The 24,662-nt window shown below is 31.6% G+C and overlaps 1 protein-coding gene across 1 annotated transcript; it reads left to right on the forward strand.

Moving 5' to 3' along the window:
• Positions 1–5,277: 5,277 nt before the first annotated feature.
• On the forward strand, positions 5,278–16,598 carry LOC119667881 (ubiquilin-1). Its single transcript, XM_038077221.1, has 4 exons — positions 5,278–5,482; positions 5,828–6,503; positions 6,559–7,266; positions 16,145–16,598. The coding sequence occupies exons 1-4, from the start codon at positions 5,387–5,389 to the stop codon at positions 16,219–16,221; spliced, it is 1,557 nt and encodes a 518-aa protein (XP_037933149.1). The 5' UTR covers positions 5,278–5,386; the 3' UTR covers positions 16,222–16,598.
• Positions 16,599–24,662: the final 8,064 nt, after the last annotated feature.

A 24,662-nucleotide genomic window follows, 5' to 3' on the forward strand; every position in this document is an offset into this window, starting at 1 on the left:
AGAATCTACTTTCCTTAACGTGCAGTATCTGGTTATGTGTCCTACGCCGTTGCAACGAAACATCTTATTTGGCTATCCCTTCACAATTGTTTATGGGTAGTCTCTAGTTGTACTTCAGTACCGACCAATTTTGGCTGACCTACTCTACGTTCTGAACCTTCCTTATAGTAGTTGTTCGTATTATGCCGTCTTATTCTGCAAACTATGCGAAATAAATTTCCGTGTCCATATCTTATATATATTTTTAAAGATTTAGGATAACTTCCCCTTATTTATTTAGTAATTTCGAAATACATTTTCTATTGATAAACAATTTACTTAAAAGACTGTTCTACTTATTTCTCAATATATATATATATAAATCTACATATATAATTTCTTCAATTACACATTTTACTTATTTACTTAAGAATTTAATTTATACATTCGTAAATATTAATTAGTCATTCGAAATACATTTTTTATTGAAAAATAGTCCACTTAAAAACTATTCTACTTATTTCTTATATAATTTTTAACTATTCTACTTATATATATAAAATTTTATTTTATATATATATGTATATATATATATAGATATATACAAGGTGAGATGAAAAAACTGCAACCAACTTCAGACTGCTGTCATTTCTAAACCGCTCGTCCCACAGCTGTCAGATTTATTCTAGTGACAGCTCATTATATTGTTTACAAGCGCACAAAAGCATTTTGGTGGGAATTTTTCAAAAAAAAAGTTATTTGTGATGGAATTCAAGCGTGATAGTGTGATTGCTTTGCATTTGGCTGGAAAACCACAAGTGGCTATCGTTAGAGCCCTCCAGCATTTAGAAGTGAATAAATGTTTTGTGTCTCGTACCATCGCTCGTTACCATGATACTGGTAGCGTAGCCCGACGTCAAGGAAGTGGACGAAAAAAAACAGCAACATCGGCAGAAATGGTTCGAAAAGTGAAAAAGCGAATTGAACGAAATCCGCGTCGCAGTGGACGAAAAATGGCTCGTGAGCTGAACATATCGCAATATGCCATTCGGCAAATATTGAAAAATGAGCTTGGACTAAAGCCATTCAAGTTCCAAAAAGTGCAAGATCTTACTGATGCGCAAAAAAAAGTTAGACTCGAAAAAGCTAAAGAGTTGTTTCGCTTGGCCGAAAGTGGTGAACTGCCGAATTTGGTTTTCTCCGATGAGAAACCATTCGTTATCCAGCAGTTTGTAAACAAACAAAATGATCGTGTTTACTTGCCAGAGAGGTCAGCTGAAAATTTGCAACTTCGGTTGGCCATCACAACTCAAAAGCCGGCCATGGTGATGGTGTGGGCCGCCATAACAGCCGATGGTCGCTCGCCGCTCGTATTCATCGACCGTGGTGTCAAATTAAATGCGCAAATCTATCGCGAAAATATTTTGGAGGGAGTTCTGAAGCCCTGGGCACGCAAACATTTCGGCCGCAGACCTTGGACATTCCAACAGGACTCAGCACCATCGCACTCAGCACGCGCCATCCAAGAATGGTTAAGAAATGAGGTTCCTCGCTTCATTTCCACCGCACAATGGCCACCAAAATCTCCGGATGCCAATCCGTTGGACTATTGTGCCTGGGGTATTTTGGAAAGCAAGGTTGGAACTAAAAAATACCAAAGTGTCGATCATCTCAAGCAAGCGCTTCGCCGAGAATGGGACAAAATACCGCAGAGCCACTTTCGGGCCAAAGGTGGCCAATTCGAACAAATCTAAACCGATTCTCAAATTTGATGTTATTTCCGACATTTTTTGCTTTCATTCAATAAAATTTAAAAAAAATGAAAAAATTATGGCGTTTTACTTTGTTGCAGTTTTTTCATCTCACCTTGTATATATATATATATACTTTCTCCTGTTACACATTTTACTTATTTACTTAAGAGTTTAATTCACTTATTCGTAAACTCTCTTTAATTTATTTGTTTTTTAAACTCTTTAATTCAATTCTTCTAATCTTTAATCTAGTAGAATCGTAGCTCCTACTCGTGCTGATATTGAAAACTAACTGCTACCACATTTTTCTCAAGCAACTCACATGCCTTTACCTCCAAATTCAGAATCTTTACCGATCCCAAATTTGGTGAGAACTAGCAACAATTATATTGACATGCAAATAGTACTCCATACAGCCGTTACTACAAACTCCATAATCTTCACAATTTCTTAAAACTGGAGTAAACAACTCTATTGGTATGTAAATATCACGCCATACCACCGTTACTATGAGTCTAGTTTACAACACATATTCGCCACAGTGAGTGCAGTACGACGTATTTCTTCTAATTAGACAGTCCATTCGGACATGATTTTGAGACTTGCAGACTCGTTCCATTGGACCTCCTTCCATTCCTATAAACATGTGTTTTAAAGCCTGATATCTCAGGGCGTTCAGTTGGCATAACTAAGTCAAATTTAATGATTGAAAGAAAAAACCATTGTGAATTAAAGTGACTTGTAATCAATAAAAAAGAAAAAAAATACTTTTTTTGAATGTAAGAAAAAAAGAAACACGTGGTGTTTTTTTTTTTGTTTATTGCAATTAGCCTAGTTTTTAGCAAAATTTGGAATAAGAAATAATTTTTTTTGTGCATAAAGAATTTATAACCAAACAATTGGACATTTCCTTATTGGTTTGTTATTACTAAAATGGTATTAGAGGTATAGTGAAAAAAATTAAATAAAAGTACCCACGACTATTGAAGAAAATGAAAATACAAAACACAGTGACGCCGGAATATACGGTCTAATTATACCTGTAGATACTTTTTGTATTTTTTTTGTTGTGCTGCCTTAACCTTCGATGAGAAAAATGCGACTGAACCCCATACAACGCTTTCTTACTGTTCTAGTACTATACCAACTACACTGCTAGATGCATCTGATGTCAATCCTAATGTACTTGGCGGGGAAAAAAATGTTAATTTAGATAATTCAGTTACGCTTTTCTTACAGCTTTTGAATGCCTTCTCTAACATAGAGGTCCATGTTATCGGTGTTTTATCATTTATTATTGAATTTTTCGTTTAACGAAGCTTGCAATTTAGTTGCTTGCGAAATGCATTTGCGGTAATAATTAAGAATTCACAAAAGCGACGAGTTTCTTTAATTGTTTTTGGTTTCGCATATTCTTTAATTGCTTTCATTCTGTAGGTAAGATATGACATACCCTAAAAAAATTATTTACTAAACTTCGAACTTACATTTAGCAGTATTTATGATAAGCTTGGATTCCTTTAGTGTTTTTAATACTGCCTCTATTTGTTTCAATAGAGGCAGTACTGTTTTTGCCGCTCACTTTGTGAAAATATCAAGATATCACTTTGGTAGCAGCCAATTAATGGCATTGATCTTAACAACGGTATTGATCGTTAAAAAGTTTGCGTTGCATTTTTCAAACCAAAAAACATTACCACAAATTCAAACAACCTAATGAGTGTACTAACAAGGGTTTTGCATATATCTTCAGCTAGCATTGGTGTGTTTTAGTATGCTCTGTGAATGTCAAGTTTTTAAAACAATCTACTGGCATATAGCTTGTCCGTCCCTTAGCCTAAGTATGGTATCAAATACCGATCTAGTTTTGTTTGAGCGTTCAGCTTCCTGAAATCACCGAAGGCATCTGCCTTTGTTTTATTTTGTTTAAGCGTTCAGCTTCCTAAAATCACAGAAGACATCTGCCTTATTTTTGACCAGGTGGATTGCACAAAGAGCGTATGATTCCTTGTTCTAATAATAATTGCTTTTGCTTTGTCTGTTCCTTTAATGTACCGACCCACTATCGGTGACTATATCATGATAGACTTAAGAGGAATCAGGGAGGCTATAGGTTTTTACACTACACAAATTGACATACTTAGTGATGATTGCAAAGAATCTAATTTTGGATAATATCTTCAATGCAGTAAACTTAATAAAAATTTGACGTTAGCTTTTCTTTAGCAATCCTACGGGCTTGTCAATAACTCTTCAACTGTACGCTGATTTTTTAGTGCCACTAGCATCTATTGAATTTTTCAGTGAATTTAATTTAAAATGACACACCATCTATTAACAAAGTCTATACAAAATTTCTGAGTAATTAATATAATTAAAATAATTTCTAATTTTTTTAAATAATTGTGATTATTAGAATATTATATTCAAAGTTTTTTCTATATTAACTGCTTTCTGACTTCTGGTATATGCCTTTATAAGAAAAATGTCGTTTTTAAAAGAAAATCTATATCTGAACTTTGACACTCAATAACTAATAATAATAGATATAAATACACGAAATCAAAACTTGCAGTATCCTCTTTCAATTAAGCTAATTTGCTAATTTGGCATCTCTGCTGTTAAAGTTATAATTAATTTTGTGATGTAATTTTTTTACAAAATTTTATATATTCCATATATTGGAATATTCCATATTTTTTTATATATTTTATATATTCCATATATTGAAGAAACTTTTTCTATATTATATGAAAACTGATTATATTTAGAAAAACAAGTATATATTTTACTGTTCTATGCTTTTTATTTTATCATTTTTGATTTAGTAATAAAGTTTTAATTTATTAATATTTAAAAATGACATCTCATACTTCATCGCAGCACTGCTCCTAAACCTGTACATATGTTTACATTATATGAAATATAATTTTATCCTCTTTTTTCCTCTTTCTTTCAAATAAAAGAAAAAATGGCATATCTAGTTTAAAAGTTCTTAATAAATTAATTAATTTTTATTTTTCGTTTTTCATACAAATTACATCATTTACACAAAAAAAGTTTGATGGAAATAGTAAATTAATTCAATTTACTAACTAAAAATGCTAGCTCCCGAATTAATTTTAATAAAATAACAAATACTGCATTTTTCATGCGGTGAAAAATATTTCAATTTCATTTTGGACTTATCGTCGAAGTTATCTTCACGCACATATAAATTGTTCTTGTTCGAAAAAATAAATCTTAGTTCACAATAGAGTGGCCGTTCTTGTAAGGTATTCCTTGCACATGAACTTTAGTAGAGCCCTCTGTTGAAGAATAGTAAACTGTTCGAAAGATTATGTGTAAACGAACGTTTATTAAATAGAAATGCATTTTATTTTACAATTAATATTTTAAAACTTACTTACATAAAGGATAATAAATTTAATTTAGTACTTGGAAAGACCAAAATCTTTTTCCGAATTTTTGTTACAGCAGTCAAAAACTTTCGTTAAGATTTCGATTTGTCTACTCTTCATCGTTCAGTTTCTTCTGGCAAACAAAGTGTATTGCAAAAGTGACGAACAAGTTTTTTGATTAAATCTTGAGCATTGTAATTTTATTTCACACTAAGATTATTTCATAAATTAATTTGAATTTTTGACATTAAAATGGCAGAGGGTGGTAAAAAACAAATTGTTGTTAATGTAAAAACAACAAAAGATAAAAAAGCGATTGAAGTCAATGAGGAGTCTAGCATAAAAGAAGTAAGTACTGCATATGAAATTATTTATTCTTATGAGGAAATAGCAAAATCAATTATGAAATATTTGAACTTTCTTAATTAATAATCTAATGTAATCATTAAAAATATAACCAGCACTCAGTACTTTGATTTATATTTGCAAATCCAAATATAAAAAACGTTAAAATTATTCCAACTGCTTCCTACATGTGGTATACAAGCAAATAATTATTTTATCTAGTATGGTCTTTAAATTTTATTAGATTATTTTTCAATCACTTTTACAATTGCTATATGGTAAATTACTTTCAGAAATTAAGATAAAAAAATTATAAAATGTTAACAGATACTTGATTTTTGTTTATAGTTTAAATCACTAGTTGCTAAAAAATTTGAATCAGAACCAGAACAATTGGTGCTTATTTTTGCTGGGAAAATAATGAAGGATTCTGATACCCTTAAAACTCATAATATCAAGGATGGTCTTTCTGTACATTTAGTCATTAAGGCACCGACTCGAAGTGCAGAACCAGCAAGTCGTCCTGCTGCTGATGTGCGTCAAACTCCATTTGGACTTAATCAATTAGGTGGTCTTGCAGGGCTAGATGCTCTTGGCGCAGGTTCAGGCACATACATGGACTTACAAGCCCGTATGCAAACTGAATTATTAAACAATGGCGATTTGTTACGAACTATGCTTGATAATCCACTGGTACAACAAATGATGAATAATCCGGAAACAGTACGTTCACTAATAACTTCAAATCCTCAAATGCAAGATTTAATGCAACGCAATCCAGAAATATCTCATATGTTGAATAACCCTGAGTTATTACGTCAAACAATGGAGTTAGCCCGTAACCCATCAATGCTGCAGGAATTAATGCGTTCCCATGATAGAGCTATGTCAAATTTAGAGTCAGTTCCTGGAGGTTATAACGCATTACAACGTATTTATCGTGATATACAAGAACCAATGTTAAATGCTGCTAACGAAACGTTTGCACGTAATCCTTTTTCTGGCTTAATGGATAACTCTAGCGGTAAATAAGTGGTTTTTCTATATAAATAAAGAATAAAAAAATTATTTCATTTTAGGTGGTAGCAATCCACAAATAGGCACTGAGAATCGAGAACCTCTGCCTAATCCTTGGGGTAGTCGTAATAATTCAAATACAACCAGTCAAAATAACACCAATTTGCCTACTGCCGGTGTCCTTAATACGCCAGCTATGCAGAGTTTAATTCAGCAAATGGCAGAAAACCCATCACTAATGCAAAATATGTTAAATGCACCTTACACACGATCTATGATGGAATCCATGGCACAAGACCCAGATATGGCTGCTCGGTTAATCAGTACTAGTCCAATGTTAGCAAATAATCCACAATTACAGGAACAAATGCGGCAAATGATGCCACAATTTTTAAATCAAATGCAAAATCCAGATGTTATGAATATGCTCTCTAATCCAGAGGCGCTTAATGCAATTTTGCAAATACAACAAGGAATGGAGCAATTACGATCTGCCGCACCTGGACTAGTCGGATCATTGGGTATACCACCACCTTCAGTCGGAAATACCAATTCTTCTTCAAATGCCACAAATAGTAATGCTTCAGTTAATCCAAGTGCTGCTCAAAGCGGTGGACCTAATGCACAACTTTTTAACGACTTTATGACACGCATGCTCAATGGTGTAACAACAACTGGCGATAATAATCAACCTCCTGAAGTACGCTATCAATCACAATTAGAACAATTGTCTGCTATGGGATTTGCTAATCGAGAAGCTAACTTGCAAGGTAAGAACTACAGTGAATTTTTGTAAAAGAAAATTTAAACAGGCTTATATTCTCTTCATACTACTTGGTGTTTTTTACATAAAATTATTAAAAGTGATCTTGGTGAATGAATTTTTAGGCCATACTCCTAGAATTTTTAAACACAACAGAAATTTGAATAAATATTCCAATATATATATATCCTTTGTTTTTATTAAACAAAACTAATTTATTCAAAAATATTTGTATAATTTATTGTTTTAATGACCTATACTTTGGCAAGTCATTTTTTTTTAAAACCCTTTTGATGTTATTTCTCACCTCCTCATGGAAAATTGTGTCCCTTAACTCTTATGCTCTGAGACTTTGATTTTTTTTTTAATTTTTCTTTTGTAAAATATGTTAAAACATTATTTTAAAAAAAAATATTATTCTCTTTTGAGATTAATTTTATCTCAGTATGATTTATAAAAAAAATCAGAGCAAATCACAATCTGATGATGTAGTGTTAAGACTATGCAGCAAATTCATCAAAACTTCTATTTATGCCATGTAATCAAGCAAATATGCAGACTAGCGTTAATATAATGAAATATAACTCCTTTCCTCTATATCAGTTTGACCTCTTTTTTCTCGCTTCAAATGTAATCATTTCGGGAAGTAGAGTTTGAGTAAGTAGTTGGTTAAGTAGTAATAGATGATACGATTAAATCCAATTAAAAATAAAATGTCTTGGGTTTTGAATTATTTTGATAACGTATTCTTAAAAAATATAAAAATATTCGGTGTTAAACGCAACGATTTTTAGATAGAAATTTGATCTATAATTTTTTCCATTCAGTATATAATTCAGACACATATCGTGCTAGTTCTAAATGTACAATATTTATTTATTATTTTGAATCATTTTTTCAATGCTTTAGGAAATTGCGAACTTGTTAAGTTAAATTTTGAATGAAAATGCGTTTTAACTAGTTGTGCTGGGAAGTGAGTTATAAGTTTCGTCTTGTAGTAGTAATAGTAGCATTTTCTTCGTCATTATATACAGGTTTTTTAAATTTACAATTTTAATTTTATGCATTAATTATAAATAAATATAATCTAACTAAATTGACATAATTAGTTTTTTAATTATTCGTTATAAGACTGTAGCTTTCGCCGTCAATCGGAAGTTTGGTTGCATCTTTATTGATTCTTCTTCATTTATTGATTCTTCTTCATTTATTGATTCTTCTTCTTCATATCTTCCAAGTTAGGCAGCACTCTCATCAGCATTAGTGCTATACGGGGCTGCCCTCAGGGTGGGGTTCTCTTACCATTGCTATGGGCGCTGGTAATCCATGATCTACTAGTTAAACTATAGCAATCTGGCTACTATGCCATAGGTTATGCAGATGACCTGGCAATCATTGTTTCCGATTAATCTGATGCCCCAGTTACTGATGTAATGCAAGTGGCCTTACATAAAGTGTCGTACTAATGTGTAAAAGAAAGTCTAAGTATTAACCCAAAAAACCTGTAATTGTACAATTTTCCAGAAGGTACAAACTAAATATTGGGTCCCTATCTATAAAAGATGCGGCTATCGAATGCTCCGATTAGTCAAGTATTCAGGGGTTACCCTAGATAATCGTCTTAAGTGAAACGCTCACCTGGATAATATAATTGGCAAAGCTACTCGGGTCATGTGGACATGTAGGAACTCATATGGTAGTACAATGGCTAGACCCACTGTATCCTATGCAGCTCTTGCTTGGTGAAATAAGGCACAACTAAATATTGCAATACTCAAATGCAATAAACTGCAAATACTCGTATGTATCAATATGACGGGAACTATTAGAACATGTCCCACATCAGCACTGGAGTCCATAGTGGGTCTTACCCCTCTGCATATCCTTATTAAAAAAACTGCAGCTTTGAATGCAGCTAGACTACACCTTGTTATGCATGGAAGTCGCAACAGTTAAAACTCTATCTGCAGACTAGTTCCTGATATAAAGATCTGCGGTAGGACAGATCGCAAGAACATGGAACTTCTCTTCGATAGAAAATTCGAAGTTCTCATTCGCAATCTATTGGACTGGGAAAATGGCACTTCTAGAATAGAACCAAAAGTGACTTCATGGTACACCGACGGTTCAAAAACCAAACGAGTTGGTGCTGCAATATTTGTCCTAACACCAAAATCTCGGTCGCGCTGGGTTGTAGGGTAGAGTCACTACTTATATATGCAAACACATTTCTGGGGTAAAGTCACTACATAAATTCAAACACATTTCTTGCTATTTGATATTCAGACTTATTTTGGGACTCCGTGTCCACTCTTTATGATTACATTTAGAACTCTCATTAATAACTGTATTTAAGAACCCGTTTGAGAACACCAAGATTACTTTCATAACTGCACTTACAATTATATTTTTCATACCGATAACAGTTCGGTTTTTACAATACTTTACTTTACATTTAAGTATTTACTTAAATTCTATTGGTTACAATATTTCTTAATTTCTATATACTTACGTCATTGGTCAACAATATAATTTCTTAACAGTTCACATACATATGGTGACCAACTGCGTGTGGTCATGGTCTGATATGACACTACAGGGTATATGGCCCACTGCCTTCCAAGCAGAGGTTCACGCCATCGAGGTCTGCTCGTGTCAACATTTATAAAGGGTATTTACTTACATAGTCAAGCAGCAATCAAAGCATTATCATCCTGGAAGGTTTCCTCAAAGCTTCTATTAGACTGCTATGATACACTGCTGCATCTGGCAACCAAATCAAAGTTATGCTTTGCTGGGTATCTGGTCACACTGGAATCAATGGTAATGAGTCTACCTACAGTCTTGCGAGAGCAGGATCTGCCATTCAAATCTGCGAACCGAAGCCATATTGTGGATTAACTGGTCTACAACTAGGTCTCTGATTGATAAATGATTTTCAGCGAAAGAAGTCGCTACTGGGGCGACATTCCTGTTAACCGTCAGGCTAAAGAGCGGGTTCGCCCCTACAGTTATAGTAAGGTATCCCTCTTCAGCAGCATATAGTTGAGATTGCTGGTAGGATATTTAACGGGTCATCATGGGTTATCGGGTCAACTGCGTTATCACCTTAATAAAATAGGTTTGTCCAAAGAGTTGGAGTGTCCACTCTGCTTAGAAGCAGACGAGGCTTTCAGTCACATTGTCTATGATTGCACAGCCTTGATCTGGGCCAGGAGGAGGTCACTGAGTCAAGAACTACTCTCCTCTTCTGATATTAGAAGGTCCTCAACGGCCGACATTCTGGCCTTCATTCGGAAGGCAGAATGTCTTCTGTTCGGTTAGGGTCTGTTGCAGCACGAAGCACAAATCAATCATGGTCTCAGTGCTTCGCTCAGTTGAGAGCTAGTACCCCGTTTATTCCTATCCTATCCTAACCCGTTATGAAGAATTGTAGGTTTTGTTGTTTTTTTTATGGTGGTTAAGACAATAACAAATAAGATTATGTATATAAGTTTTTAAGTAAAAAGTTGACAAAAAAAACTTTATTTGATATGTTGATTTTGGTTATTCGTTTTTCAATTTACGTGTTTTTTTGCCATTTTAATTTTATTTAAATTGAATTTTCGCAAAAATGATGACACATTCAAACCCATATATCAGAGATATAGCAATGTTTTATTAATATTTTTATGTGTCAAAAAGTTTTGAATTTTAATAAATAGTAAAATTGGTTATTTTAATCGTTTTAGGATGAAATTCTTTATAAGCAATTTCCATTATAGTAGCCATGATAGATTAATCCAGTATAATTTTCTTTGTTTCTCCTTTTTTTTTCTAAATGCGTGAATGGAAATTAAGGCATAGTGGTTGCGGGGCTATACACGCCAATGTTGCCTGTTTCCTAGCAAATTTCCCCGAAATTGTAGATATACCCGAAACTCCATAGGATCCATAACTGATTATTTTGGCAAAGGATATTCGGACTCTTTACTTTATTCAGTTTTACTCGGAACCATATCGGAAACGTATTTTCTCCCAAAATTTAAAAACTCATAATTCTAAAAATTGACGCCTACTTGCACCGCCACATTTCCTAATGTTGAAACATGAACTTTTATTAAATATGAATTTTATAGTTTACAAAAAGGGTTATTAATTAATGTAATAATCAGATAATAATAATTTAATCTAATCACATATATAACCTAAATGTTATATGAACTAAATATGGTTTGTTGACGACATTGTTAATTGTTCAAGAACAATTTCATTATTTGATAAAATTATTTAAACAATTTGGTATGTGTTTCAATGATTATTAACAGAAGCTGTGCAAAAGTATCAATATGAAAATGAAAAAATTATGTGAAGGAAATAACGTTAAACTAGAATGCATAAGAATCCCAAATTTCAACGGGAACATTGAGAAATGGTCATCTTTTTATAATCTATATAAAAGGCTAATTCATGATGATGGGACGATTTCGAAGACTAAATCTTTACCGGCGCCAATTCTTTAATGAATTGAATCCTTCGTTTAAAATACCTACTCAGCTGCATGTAGAAGTTAATAGTATCAAAAACATCACACAAATAAGTTAAGGCTACCAGGGAAGGAAGAACTCGATTACAAATTATTTAAAAACTTTTATTAGTAATAGGGAACAAGAGTGAATGAGACTGATAATAAAAGCAGAAAAACAGATCGGTTAAAAAATGCCATTGTGACATTTCGATCTGTCAATTCAGTCTTTTACAAGCCATTTACAGTTAACGTGTCGCAATAGAAAAATCTGTTTATCAGCAACAAAACTTTATACAAATGTGTTAATGTAGATGTGTTAAAATATTCATTTCCAACTGTAATTTGTTAGTTTTGGAATACAAACACGGGCGTACAAGCGTTGAAGATAAATCACGTAGTGGGCATCGAAATAGTGCAACAACACTAGAAATTATTGAGAAAGTCTTTAACATTGTTTTTTGAAATCCAAATTTGACTAAACGCGATGAACCAGTAGTGTATATTTTAAAAGAAGAATTACTGAAGGCAAAACAACTTAATTCTGAATATTATTGCAACCTTTTGGATCGGTTAGATAAAAATAATTGAAAAAAGACACGGCTTACGGAAGAAACAAGTTATTTCTCATTCACATAATGCACGGGTTCGCACAAATGTTTTAATAATGGCGACATTTAACGAATCAAAGTATGAAGTGCTTGAACACCTACCGTATTTGCCAGATGTGGCTCCCTCTGACTTTTACTTTTTCAGAAATTTGCAGCAATTGCTTCGAGGAAAGAGTTTTTCGTCAAATGAAGAAGTTATTACCGCCATGTAACAGTATTTTGTAGAGATTGCGGAAAATTATTACAAAAATAGTAGGGGTATTCAGGCAACTGATTCGTTGCTTAGTTGATTCAAAAACTTCATATAAAAAAAATTTAGCATTTTGATGTTAATCAGTTGCTTGAACGACCCAAAATGCGTAATCTGATTAGTTTGTTTTGTGTAAATGCCATGGCAGCACTCGCTTCAACAGCAAAAGTGAAACATACTTGTGTTTGCAAAATTGTTTACACACAATTCAAACAGCTGAGAGAGATAGCTAACAAATTTCTATACAAAAGTTCATTTTAAGTTATTATTACGACACTTGGGACTATTAATCAAATTTGTACTAATCTGAGAATCACCGAAATAGTTGATTCCCTGCTTAGTTTCATTTTTGTGTGCAAATTTTTGTTGTAATCAACTACTAAGCAACGAATCAGTTGCCTGAATACCCCTAGTATAAAATTATTGATTGAATGATTATTAACATCGTTAGAATAAATGTATTGAAGTTACAGGAGGCTATTTTATATTTATATATATATAATATATAAATATATTTTATTAAAAAATTTACTTTTCCTTTTTTGCTTTCAAAATTTTTCAATCAACCTGTACCGTTATTTGACACCCAAGAACTAAAACTATACAAAGTTATTCCGATACCTATGGAAAAACATGGTAATCTTTAGACCAATGATACAAATGATACAAGTTGTTTTTAATATATAACATTGAAATGAACTCATTACCTAATGACAGCAACGCAACTCAACATACCTATGTGACAACGGTACAGAAGCGGAGTATGTTATGTTATGGCCATAATTAGATGCGATTGAGCCTTTAAAGCCTTTAAATTCGAATAAATGTGCATAATTCGAAGCTGAAAAATGCAATTGGCAATTTAAAACATTTAAGCCAACATCGATCCACGACCAGTGTAATGGAAATAAGCAATTCATCTTAGAGCTCCTATAGCAGGGAAGAATATCATTGCAATTAGGTTATACAGTAGAAATTAAAATGTCAGCCATATTGACAGCAAATATAAAAAATACAACTAAATTGAATATTTCACCATTGACATCATTAATATCCAATCACACAAGTCAGCTGCAGCAGCTTAAAATCCAAATCAGAACCATATGAAATAAAAATATAAGGTTGCGTGAAATACAATCATATAGTAAGTCATACATCGTTTTTCTTAGTGGCGTTTTGATAATATTTTAAGAGATATCGATTATTATTAGATTTGGAGAATTGTTTTTATAATCATTAAATATTTAACCAGGCGTAGTGTCATATTAAGCATGACCACTCACAACACGCTGTGTGCTGTTTTTAATGTGTCACGCTAACCCATAACACTCAAGTTACAAAGCGTATCCGACAAACCCAAAATGCCAAATTTAAATAACTTTAAAAAATCAGACATTATTACCTTTGTATTACCTTTGATATTGAAACTTTAAAAATTGACTAAAGCAAAGAATGCAGCTTTTGCTAATTATTTTCCTCTTTTGCATTCTTAATATTTTATTTGTCACTTATGTGTATTTATTTATTTGCTCTCCTATACTCAATCATAAGAATTTGCGAAGACACTCTCGGTGCATAAGAATACTATGAAATCATAAAATTATTTCAGATGTTCTTTCTCAACAAGAAATAGATGAGTGAGTCAACGAATTTTCTATGGAAAATGTGTCTCTTGCAGAACTACTTGACATCGATTCAGATTTGGAAATTGTGACCATGTAATTACACTTAAAATCAAAAATGACAATGGACTGAGCAAAATTCCATACCTCTTAAAGTTGTAATAGTTAAAGATCTAAAAAATGAAGCAGTTACAATGACTCTTAATTGCATATTATTTTTAATAAACTTAGTGTTAATAACATATCCCTTTATTTGATTTAAAAATTTTAGATTATTTCAACAACCTCGATTATTGAAACACCCTCGAATTCTATTAGTTGCATTAATCGAGGTCATACTGTATTAATAAAAACACATTTTTTTTGAAATATATACACACAGCAGAAAAAATCTGCGGTCACCCACAAAATTGTTCTAAAATTTCGCATAACTTTTTTAATTTTTATTGGTTTCCGTTATAATTAAACACTCCCGTCTTTATATCCTGAGAGGTGTACTGCTTTTTGCAACAAACAGCAACTGATAAGTTTCAGTTTTACTATATTGATACTCAGTTTTATTTTAATGCACAATTTTGATATCAGCATATGTTTTTTTATTACCTAAAATATTTTTTTTTCTAACACTTTTTCATTGTTTTCATCCGCTGTTAACGTGCCAAGGCGTCCAATGTTGGCATTGTCATTAATATCTTCTTCGCCCTATGTGAATAGCTTGACAAGTTGTCAGCTTTATACCGATGTTAGATGTTAATTTGTGGAGGCTGAGTTATTAGATCATTTGACGAAAATACTTTCTCTTTCGATTTTTGCATTAAAATCCCCAAAGTATTAAAAAAAAAAACTTTTTGTTTATCACTAAAAACTAAAATATTTTTCAACTTTCATATATAATTTCTACTTAATTTATAAGTCATATACAGTCAAACCTCCATAACTCGAAGTCCAATTTTTCAAAGAAAAGGTTCGACTTATAGGACTTCGAGTTAGAGAATTTTTTTTTATTTTTGAAAGAAACTCGAATTACATTTTTAGATATTTATTTATTTGCAATCAAATAAAGCACAGAAGTTATAGTTAAGTTAAATATTCAAACATTAGGATTTGGGACTTTAATTTTTTTCTTATTTTCAGTAAAAAGAGATTCCACTTTATTTATACTCTTATAGTGATCATCAGTTGTAATATCATGCGATGCAAATATATATTCTGAATTAGAATGAGTCTTCTATTTTATTCTTGGAAGGGTGATGAACAATTACATCCACCGAACCCTCATCATCACTTTCCGTTGCGCTTAGAATTGGATCCAGTAATTTAGAGCTATAGTGCTCAATAATATCGTCATCTATAAGAGATCTTGATGTACAAATTTCATTATCAAGCTCAATATAATCGTTAAAAGTAGCATTGGAAGTTATTTTATTTACTTTAAACTACGCTGCCAGCGATTGGCATTTGCGCAAAGAAGCAACGGGACTTCGCCTAACAGCAAAATACATTTATACTTAAAATAAAAATCGGCTTATAGAATGCACTTCCCTATATTCCTATCGGCACCGAACAAAATTTTTGTTCGAGTTATAGAGTAATTCGATTTATAGAAGTTCGAGTTATGGAAGTGTGACTATATTTCTTAACTTGTTAATATAGCCAGTAGGTTCTAACCATATGTATCTAATTAATTTAAATGTTTCATTTTTTATTAAACATTAATTGTATATTGTATTTAATTAAATTTTATTTTTTTTGACATGTAATTTCTCCTAATAACTTAAATTATGTGTACATATTGTTATGTTACTGAACAATTAAATTAAATTCATTGTATACAAATTAATAACCGGTTTTGATATATATTTTAATGATGATTCTTAACAATATTTTCTCTCTTTCAGCACTGATTGCTACATTTGGTGATATAAATGCTGCTGTCGAACGACTATTGTCCCTAAATCAGTTGTCTCTAAGTTAACCCGCTTAAACTATACTTGTTTCCGTTTTTATTTTTTATATAAGTAATGAACAACATTGGAGAGAGTATTATTTCCTTATAACAGAGCTGACCAAAATGAAAAATTTAATTTCGCTACAAGATTGTAAATGGAAAAACTAAATAAGGGATAAAATATTCAAAAAATACGGGAGCTTAAAAATTAATTTTATGGTCTATTAAGTGTTTTCTTTTAAAATAACTTTTTAAAATTGAAAAATAAAAATTTATGTAACTTAGATCATAAGCAAAACGTCTTTTTAATAAATTCAAAACTATTGCCCTTTCAGAATGAAACATTTTAAAGTGTTAAATATATTTGCTTAATCACATATTCATAAACACGGTTTAGATAACTTAGCTAATGGGCATTATTTAATTGATTATTTTTATATTCAAATGATAAATAAAAATTTTTTAATTTAGTTTTTTTTTTTATATTGTAATATAAATTGAAACAATTTAAAGCATAAATATGATTATTGAAAGTTGACTTATTAAATGATTAAAGTTATTAAGTGACTTATTATTTAGTTTGTTCAACTTTAAAGTAATTGGACAAAGTTATGTAAAATTTAAAATATTTTTGGGTATGCAGCAAATATTACAATTATTTTGAACACATTTATCATATATATAATCGTAAAGTATGGCTAATTTCAAAAGTTTAAGAGAACGACGGAATTTAAAATTTATTGATGGATCCTTTTTACAGTTAATAATATATAAGCTATTCATATAAATAATTTACTCGTATATAAATATATATATATATAATATATATAATAATAATATATATATATATATAATATATATAATAATAATATATATATATATATAATATATATAATAATAATATATATAATACAGCATAATATATATTATACTATATATATATATATATCTATATATTCTATATATATATATATATTATATTATACATTATATATATAAAACCTATATATATATATATATATATATATACTTTTAAATAAATACTATTATATACCGTTCTGTATGTACATTATGTCATGTGCAAATAAAATTAAGTGGTGTAACTTGAGTTAAAAATAAACATTTCAACTATGTATAAAGTAACGTATTTATGTTTCTTCTTTTTATAATTGTTCAAACTTTTTATATAAGATAATTCAAAAAGCATTCGAATTTATTAAACACTAATTAATTATTAAAATCAATTATTAATTTATTAATAATTAATTATTATGTGAAAGAATAGAATTTTAATCGTTACAAATTTTTGCAAGTTTTTCAAAATTTCGAGTGTTAAAATTTTATTTATTCTGTTTAGGTAAAGAATGGTTTTAATTCATTAATGTGTGCGGTTTTCTTAACAGATTTTTCACTATCTGTTACTATGTAAATCTTTTTACTATGTACGGACCCGTATATTTGGGTGACAGTTTTGCGACAATATGATCAGTTGCTTTAGACAGAGTATTCTATTTCATTAGCATATGATCTCCTATTTGTGGACGCCAATCTCCTCTGAGCCTGTTCGGTCGACACGACTTTTTCATTTTGTTTAACAAGTGTTAACACTTTCTGCATTTTTATTACCTTACTTTTAGGATTATGTGATGTATGTGAAGTATCTGCAGTGATCCGAACATGGATGTTATATGGTAACCTTAGCTCTCGACATTGGGTGGAATAGGTTGGTGAATATCCCGTATTGAGCATCCCACTCTTTTTGGTTCCCCTCTTTCAGTTGGCTTATTATAGTTATAAGTAGGGCCAGAAGCGAGGCATCGAATGGTTCCGAGTGTCCACTGAACATTTATTAATATGCCTATTAATCTCGCTATGCCAAAATGTTGATAATTACACTAGTTCACAGCCAAAAATTTCCAAAGACGGGACTTATATTTCCTGTAGGGAAATTTTTCGTAGAACTCGAAAATCACAACGATTTTCCTGTGTACCGTTTTCGAGTTATTTGCAAAAAACCGTTATTTTGACTTTTCTCAAAACATCACCCTGCATATGGCTCCGTAACTTTATTTTTGAAGTTACCATTGTAGTGCGTGATATATCAAATTAAAGGTGAAACTTGTACGAACATTTTGAGTTACATAACGTTAATATAACTTATTTAGTTTCGCTGCTATAGCTGAAAATGTACAGATTAAAAATGTTTTTTTACACTTTTTTCAACTTTTTCGATTTTCAATGTGATCGGACTCTCACAAAAATATTTAAAAAAAAATCTTTTTTTGATTGATGTTAAAGACTGTTTTAATACAAACATTTCGAGTGGCTTAACATAAAAATCGAATAAAAATTTTAGAAGTTATTCGCCATTTTCCAAATTTGCCCAAAATAGTGGTTTTTATTAACAAATCAGAAAAATCATTTTTTCGAATTTATTTTTTAAAATTTAAAGTGCAAATTTAAACAGTATTATATAAAATTTTACAAATTTTAATTCAAAATGAAAAATTAATATTATTAAATATTAATATATTACATTTTATATGAACGTTTGACGTCGAACGTGAAACTGCATTATTAAAAGTGAATTAATATATTATAATGAGGTTTATGTGTACTTTGAGCAAACTTCTTATAGTGTGTAGGATCTATTTTTCTTATAATATACCCTTGATATACCCTTGGTATTCCTGTGTAACTCGAAAACGGTACACAGGAAAATCGTTGTGATTTTCGAGTTCTACGGAAAATTTCCCTATGGGAAATATAAGTCCCGTCTTTGGAAAACAAAACTTTTAATTATTTGTAAACTAGTGTTACCATTTTTTTATAACAGCTTTTCCAAACTGATATAACATAGACAAAAAACGTACAATACAAAGAAAATCAAACATGGGTTAGTTACAGAATTGAGTAAGAATATTATGGAGTCACAATGCCATAGAAATGAATTTTTGTTCTAGGTATCTATTATTGGATACCCAAATCACTCAAATCTCTGCCGACGTCGCTTCAGTCGTTTTTGCTTCATACCAAAGAAAATTTTGCAATATTCTCTGCTTCATACCTAGGTTCAAGAAATTTGTATATTTCTTTTTTGTGTTTTTTGCTCCTTTTGTTCTTTGAGATGTTGTTATTGCTTCCTTGAATTATAATGTAAGTAGTAAAAAGAATTATTCTCTATTTTATATTCATTCATGCCTACTTACTTTGTGTTTAAACATGAACATATGGACATATTTTTGTATGTAATTTCGGCGGCAAGAGATATCAAAATTTTATTTGCAGCATTGAAACAATTTTTCATTATGATGGCATTTGAAGAAAGAGTTATAATTGTTTTCGTAATTAATTGTTATTAGTTATGGATTTCCAATTTTATCGCATTTACATAATATTTATATTAAATCTTAGGAAGTAATATAATCATAAGAACACATATGTATATAAAATATTTACCAATAATTGGTAAAACATTTTTAAAAATAGTATGCTTTAGTTTTGCCAAATGTATTATAATAAAATTATATAGAAATCAATTTAAGATGAATAAAAAAAACTAAAATTAAACCTTCGGCTTATATGGCAGTTTGAATAATTAATGCTATTTCGCAAATATATGCGCTTCACAGATACTGAATAAGTATAAACAGAATATGAGTACAAGGGGTACAAATGTATCGACTATTAGATTTTGCAAGTGGATAATTGCCGAGAAATGGAGATTTATTTAAATAACTGCATAATCATTGATAGTTACTAGATCGACATACATGAAAGGTTATCGTTAATTAAATAGAAGTGACAATTTTCATGTTACTAGTTGCGTACTAATTTCCAGACCACCTTTGAGGTATAATGCATTGCGCGTTTTTTTTTACATGGTGTCCCCAGGAGGCCTAGTCCATGTTAACGAAGACATTTTGTTTAAAAAAAATAATATAGAAAATTGATTTTTTTTACTATTTCAAAGTTGTTTTTTATTATTTGTTCTCTATTTCGACTATAATTTATAATCGTCCTTAAGAATTTGAAGAACTTTAGTTTTTTATATTAATATACATTAGTATTTTCGAGTGTTTGACTTGGCAACCCTAGAGGAACATATTAAATAAGTGCGCGCTCGGAAAAGTTTATTAATAAAAGTGAATTATATTGCGAAAAACGGGTTACAATTGGGTGGTAATAATAAATAAACATTCAAGACATTGCAACGCATTCAAGTGAGCGGTTAAAAGTGAAGTTTAGTACAATCTTATACAATTGAGACTTCTGCAGGCAAGATAGCGTTGCATGCAAAAACTGTAATTACCAATTGTAAATAAAAGTGCTGAAAATAAGTGGAACGTAAGGCGAATTATACGTAGTAAAGCTCAGAGTGGTTTGAGTCTATGCTAACAAATTCTAATTTTTAAAAAAAGTATTAAGCTGTTATATATATATAAATTTTCTCATAGACTTTTAGGCGAAGCATCAAAAACTGAATTTGATAAACTTAAAGTACAACTTCCAAAATGTCATCAGCAGGAACACCAAATAAACCGAGTACGCAAGTTTCAAAAATACAAGTAAGAACCTCAGCAGCTAAAAGACCATTGACTGAACTTTCCCCAGAAGAAATAAACCAGGCGAAATCTACAATGCAAGTAGGGAATATGCATATAACAGAACTGATGGGGTTAATGAGAGCATCATTGGCTGACTTGTTGGATGAAAAGCTAAGCAACTTGCCAACAAAAGCTGATTTAGAGGTGATTGTGTCGGAAGTGGGCGAACTCTCTAGTAAGATTACAGAGCTAACGGCAGAGAATCGTGTGCTAAAACAGAAGGTGACGCAGCTCGAACAACAACGCGAACGGGATGCACGTAATATTAATTATATTATAAACGCACGAAAACGAAAATCGCTTGTTATCAAGGGTTTGAAAAAAACTAACAATCCAACATTGTCGATTCGGAAATTATGTGCTGAAGTTCTGAACGTCGATGATGTGCAAATAGCTTCTGTAAGAAAAATATTTGAGAAACACGACAAAATAGGAGTCGTTGCAGAGTTCCAAGCAGAGCAGTGTATATTTAATATTTTCAACAATATTAAAAAACTCGCTAATACGGAAATATCAATTGAGAGGGACTTAAGCGCAGAACAACAATCAGATAAACGGGTCATGCTTAAACTAAAACAAAATTTACGTGCTGTAGATCAAAGTCGTAATATAATAGTTAGAGAGGATCGTATGAAAATTGACAACAAATGGTTGTATTGGAATAAAGAAAAGGAGCTGAAATGCGGTAGCAGTAATGGAAGGGATGTACTGCAGGCACTTTATGGCAATAACCTGGAGTCAATAAATGTAACATATTGGGAGATTTTGCAAACAATTAATTCTCAAAAAAACTAAATAAAGACAATGTTGTCAGCTGTAGTTTAAGTCTAGATTCAAATTCAAAAGAAATGTTAAATATTTTAGCATTTAATGTAGCAGGTCTAATAAAGAAAGTTAATTACTGCGATTTTATAAATTATGTAAACTCATTTGATCTGTTCTTTTTATTTGAAACGTTCATGGAAAAATCCTTGGAGAAGATTGATAAAGTATTTGAAAAGTATTTATTATGGTGGATTCCAGCAACTCGGGTCGCAATCAAAGGAAGAGCTAGTGGCGGTATGTTATATGGAATAAAGAAGAACTTAGCAGATAAAATGAATATACGATTTACACAAATATTGAATATGATGGTAGTTAAGCTAAAATTTGAAGAGACACTGGCGTACATTATTCCAACATATATTAATTGCAACAACTGGGATGCGGATTTTAAAAACTTAAGTGATGTACTGTTCGAATTAGGGTGCGAAAATATATTAGTTGTAGGAGACTGTAATGCCAGAATTGGTAAGGAGCAATGTTTGGAATTTAACCCAACTTTACTAGCCAGTGGACTAAGTGCACAGCGCAAAGCTATGGATGACAAAGTAGATAGAAATGGCAGAAGACTACTTGAAATCTGCAATACGGTAAGTCTTACTGTGCTGAACGGAAGATGCGAGGGCGACAAAGATGGCAAGCATACATTTCACAGAGGAACTATTGCAACCACGATTGACTATGGTTTAGGAGCGGGGATCTGGTTGAATAGAATCAAAAATTTCGAAGTGCAGGATTTTATTTACTCAGACCATCAGCCGATTACAGTAAGTATCCACGCCGGGAAAATTATTTCGGAGGAAAATTCAGGTCTACAGTTGTTACCTAAACTATACTGGAACAAACGTATCAAGAAAATATATAATTTAACACTTAATCAACAAATTATTGGAGTAAATAGAGCGACAATATGCTCAACAAATGGAATTGAGTTTTTAATGGATTGTATAAATAATGCAGCAAAGCCTCTGCAACAAAAGCAAAAAACTGGCGTAAAACAAAACCAATGGTTTGACTCGAAATGTAAAATATTAAGAGATACATCTTTTCGATGGCTAAGAAGAGTTAAAAAAACAGGATTAAAGGAAGACATGACAAAGTACAGTCAAGCAAATAAACGATTTAAAGAACTTCTACAGCATAAAAGAGTGACTTACTATAATGAGCTAGCTATCTCAATAGCTACAGCAAAGGACAGTAAATCCTTTTGGGGCAAAGTTCGAAAACTGAACGGGACGAGCCATATAAAAAATGCAAAGCTAGACGCACTGGAACTGAGTAAACACTTTGAGCGGATACTAAACAACAGCATACATAATGACAGTTTAAGTTATGAGATGCCCATACTTGAAATGAGTGAACTAGATAGAACGATTACAGTAGCAGAAGTCAAAAAAATATTGCACAAGTGTAAGGATAATAAAGCTCCTGGAGAGGATCGAGTACCCATGGAATTCCTTAAATATGCTTCGGATCTATTTATTGAAAATATGACAGCATCATTTAATTATATCTACAACAGCTGCAATGTACCTGATTCTTTTCGCAAGTCGATTATCTTCCCATTGTACAAAAAAGGCGACACAAAGAATCCAGAAAACTAAAGGGGTATATCTTTTAACAATGCCATTGCGAAAGTATTTGCAAGTATTTTGAACGAGAGGCTACAAGAATGGGTTGATAACCATGCACTGTTAAGTGAATTTCAATCAGGTTTCAGAAAAAAGTATTCAACTGTGGATAAAATCTTTATTTTAACTAATATTGCAAAAATGTATATTGACAGAAACAAAAAACTTTATGTCTTTTTCGTGGATTTCAAGGCGGCGTTCGATTCAATACTAAGAAATGCGCTCTTCTATAAGCTTAGGAATTTAAGAGTGATGCGGATTATTTGGAGCTTGTATCATGGTAGTAAAGCAGCAGTGTGGGATGGAAATATTATCTCTGATTGGTTTCTTACACAGTCTGGGGTTAAGCAAGGCTGTGTTTTAAGTCCACTTTTATTTACTTTATTTTTAGATGACCTGGTTAACTTTTTAAACGGTGGCATCATGATTGATGGCATGCTAATAAAGGTTCTGATGTATGCAGATGATGTGGTGCTGTTTGCAGAGTCACCAAGAGCCTTGCAGCTAATGATAAATAGACTGAACGATTACTGTAATACCTGGAATTTAGAAGTCAACATAGAAAAGTCAAAAATAATAATATTTAAAAAATATGCAAGGCGTCTTGCATGCGATGAAAAGTGGAACATTAACGGTAAATTATTGGAAGTAGTTAAGACATATAAGTATTTAGGCGTTTGGATAACATATAATGCAACATTCGAAACACACATTATTAAAAGGTTAAAAGAATCAAAACTAGCAATAAACAGCACATGGAGAAGAGCATTAGGAAATGATATGGTAGCTCTTTCAGTTAAATACAAAGTTTTCCAAGCTGCTGTCAACTCAATTATGAATTATGCTTCCCAAGTTTGGGGTTTTGAAAAATATAATGAGGTGGAAAAACTGCTGACTTATTTTATCAAACGTATTTTTCGCCTACCTGTCAACACGCCAGACTACACAATTTATCTGGAAACGGGCTTATCAACACTACATATCGGCACTTTAAAATCCCACTTTCAATATATTAACGCTGTTATGAAACACACAGATAACAGGCTTACCAAACGGCTTGCGACATACTTTTTAGGTAGAAGGTGTTCGTATTTCGCGGCATGGTTAAATTTAGCCGAGGAACATGAAGAAAATTTGAATTTAGAGGACATGAATGGTTGGATTGACTGGCAGCAGCGCATTCTCCTAAAACAGGATCAAAGTGATAGAGACCGATTTGTTTACAAGGCCAAAACAAGCTACTCTAGACAAACATACAGAGAACTAACTTACAATCTGGGGAAAATGAATTATTTTAATGATAAATATACTGTGGAAAATATTCGTTCAATTTTCAAATCTCGTACTGAACTCATCAAACTCAATTATTTACCCTACGTAAGTGGTGCACTATCTGTTTGCAGCCTAT

This window comes from Teleopsis dalmanni, chromosome 1 (genome assembly GCF_002237135.1).
Source record: "Teleopsis dalmanni isolate 2A chromosome 1, ASM223713v2, whole genome shotgun sequence".
Lineage (NCBI taxonomy): Eukaryota > Metazoa > Arthropoda > Insecta > Diptera > Diopsidae > Teleopsis > Teleopsis dalmanni.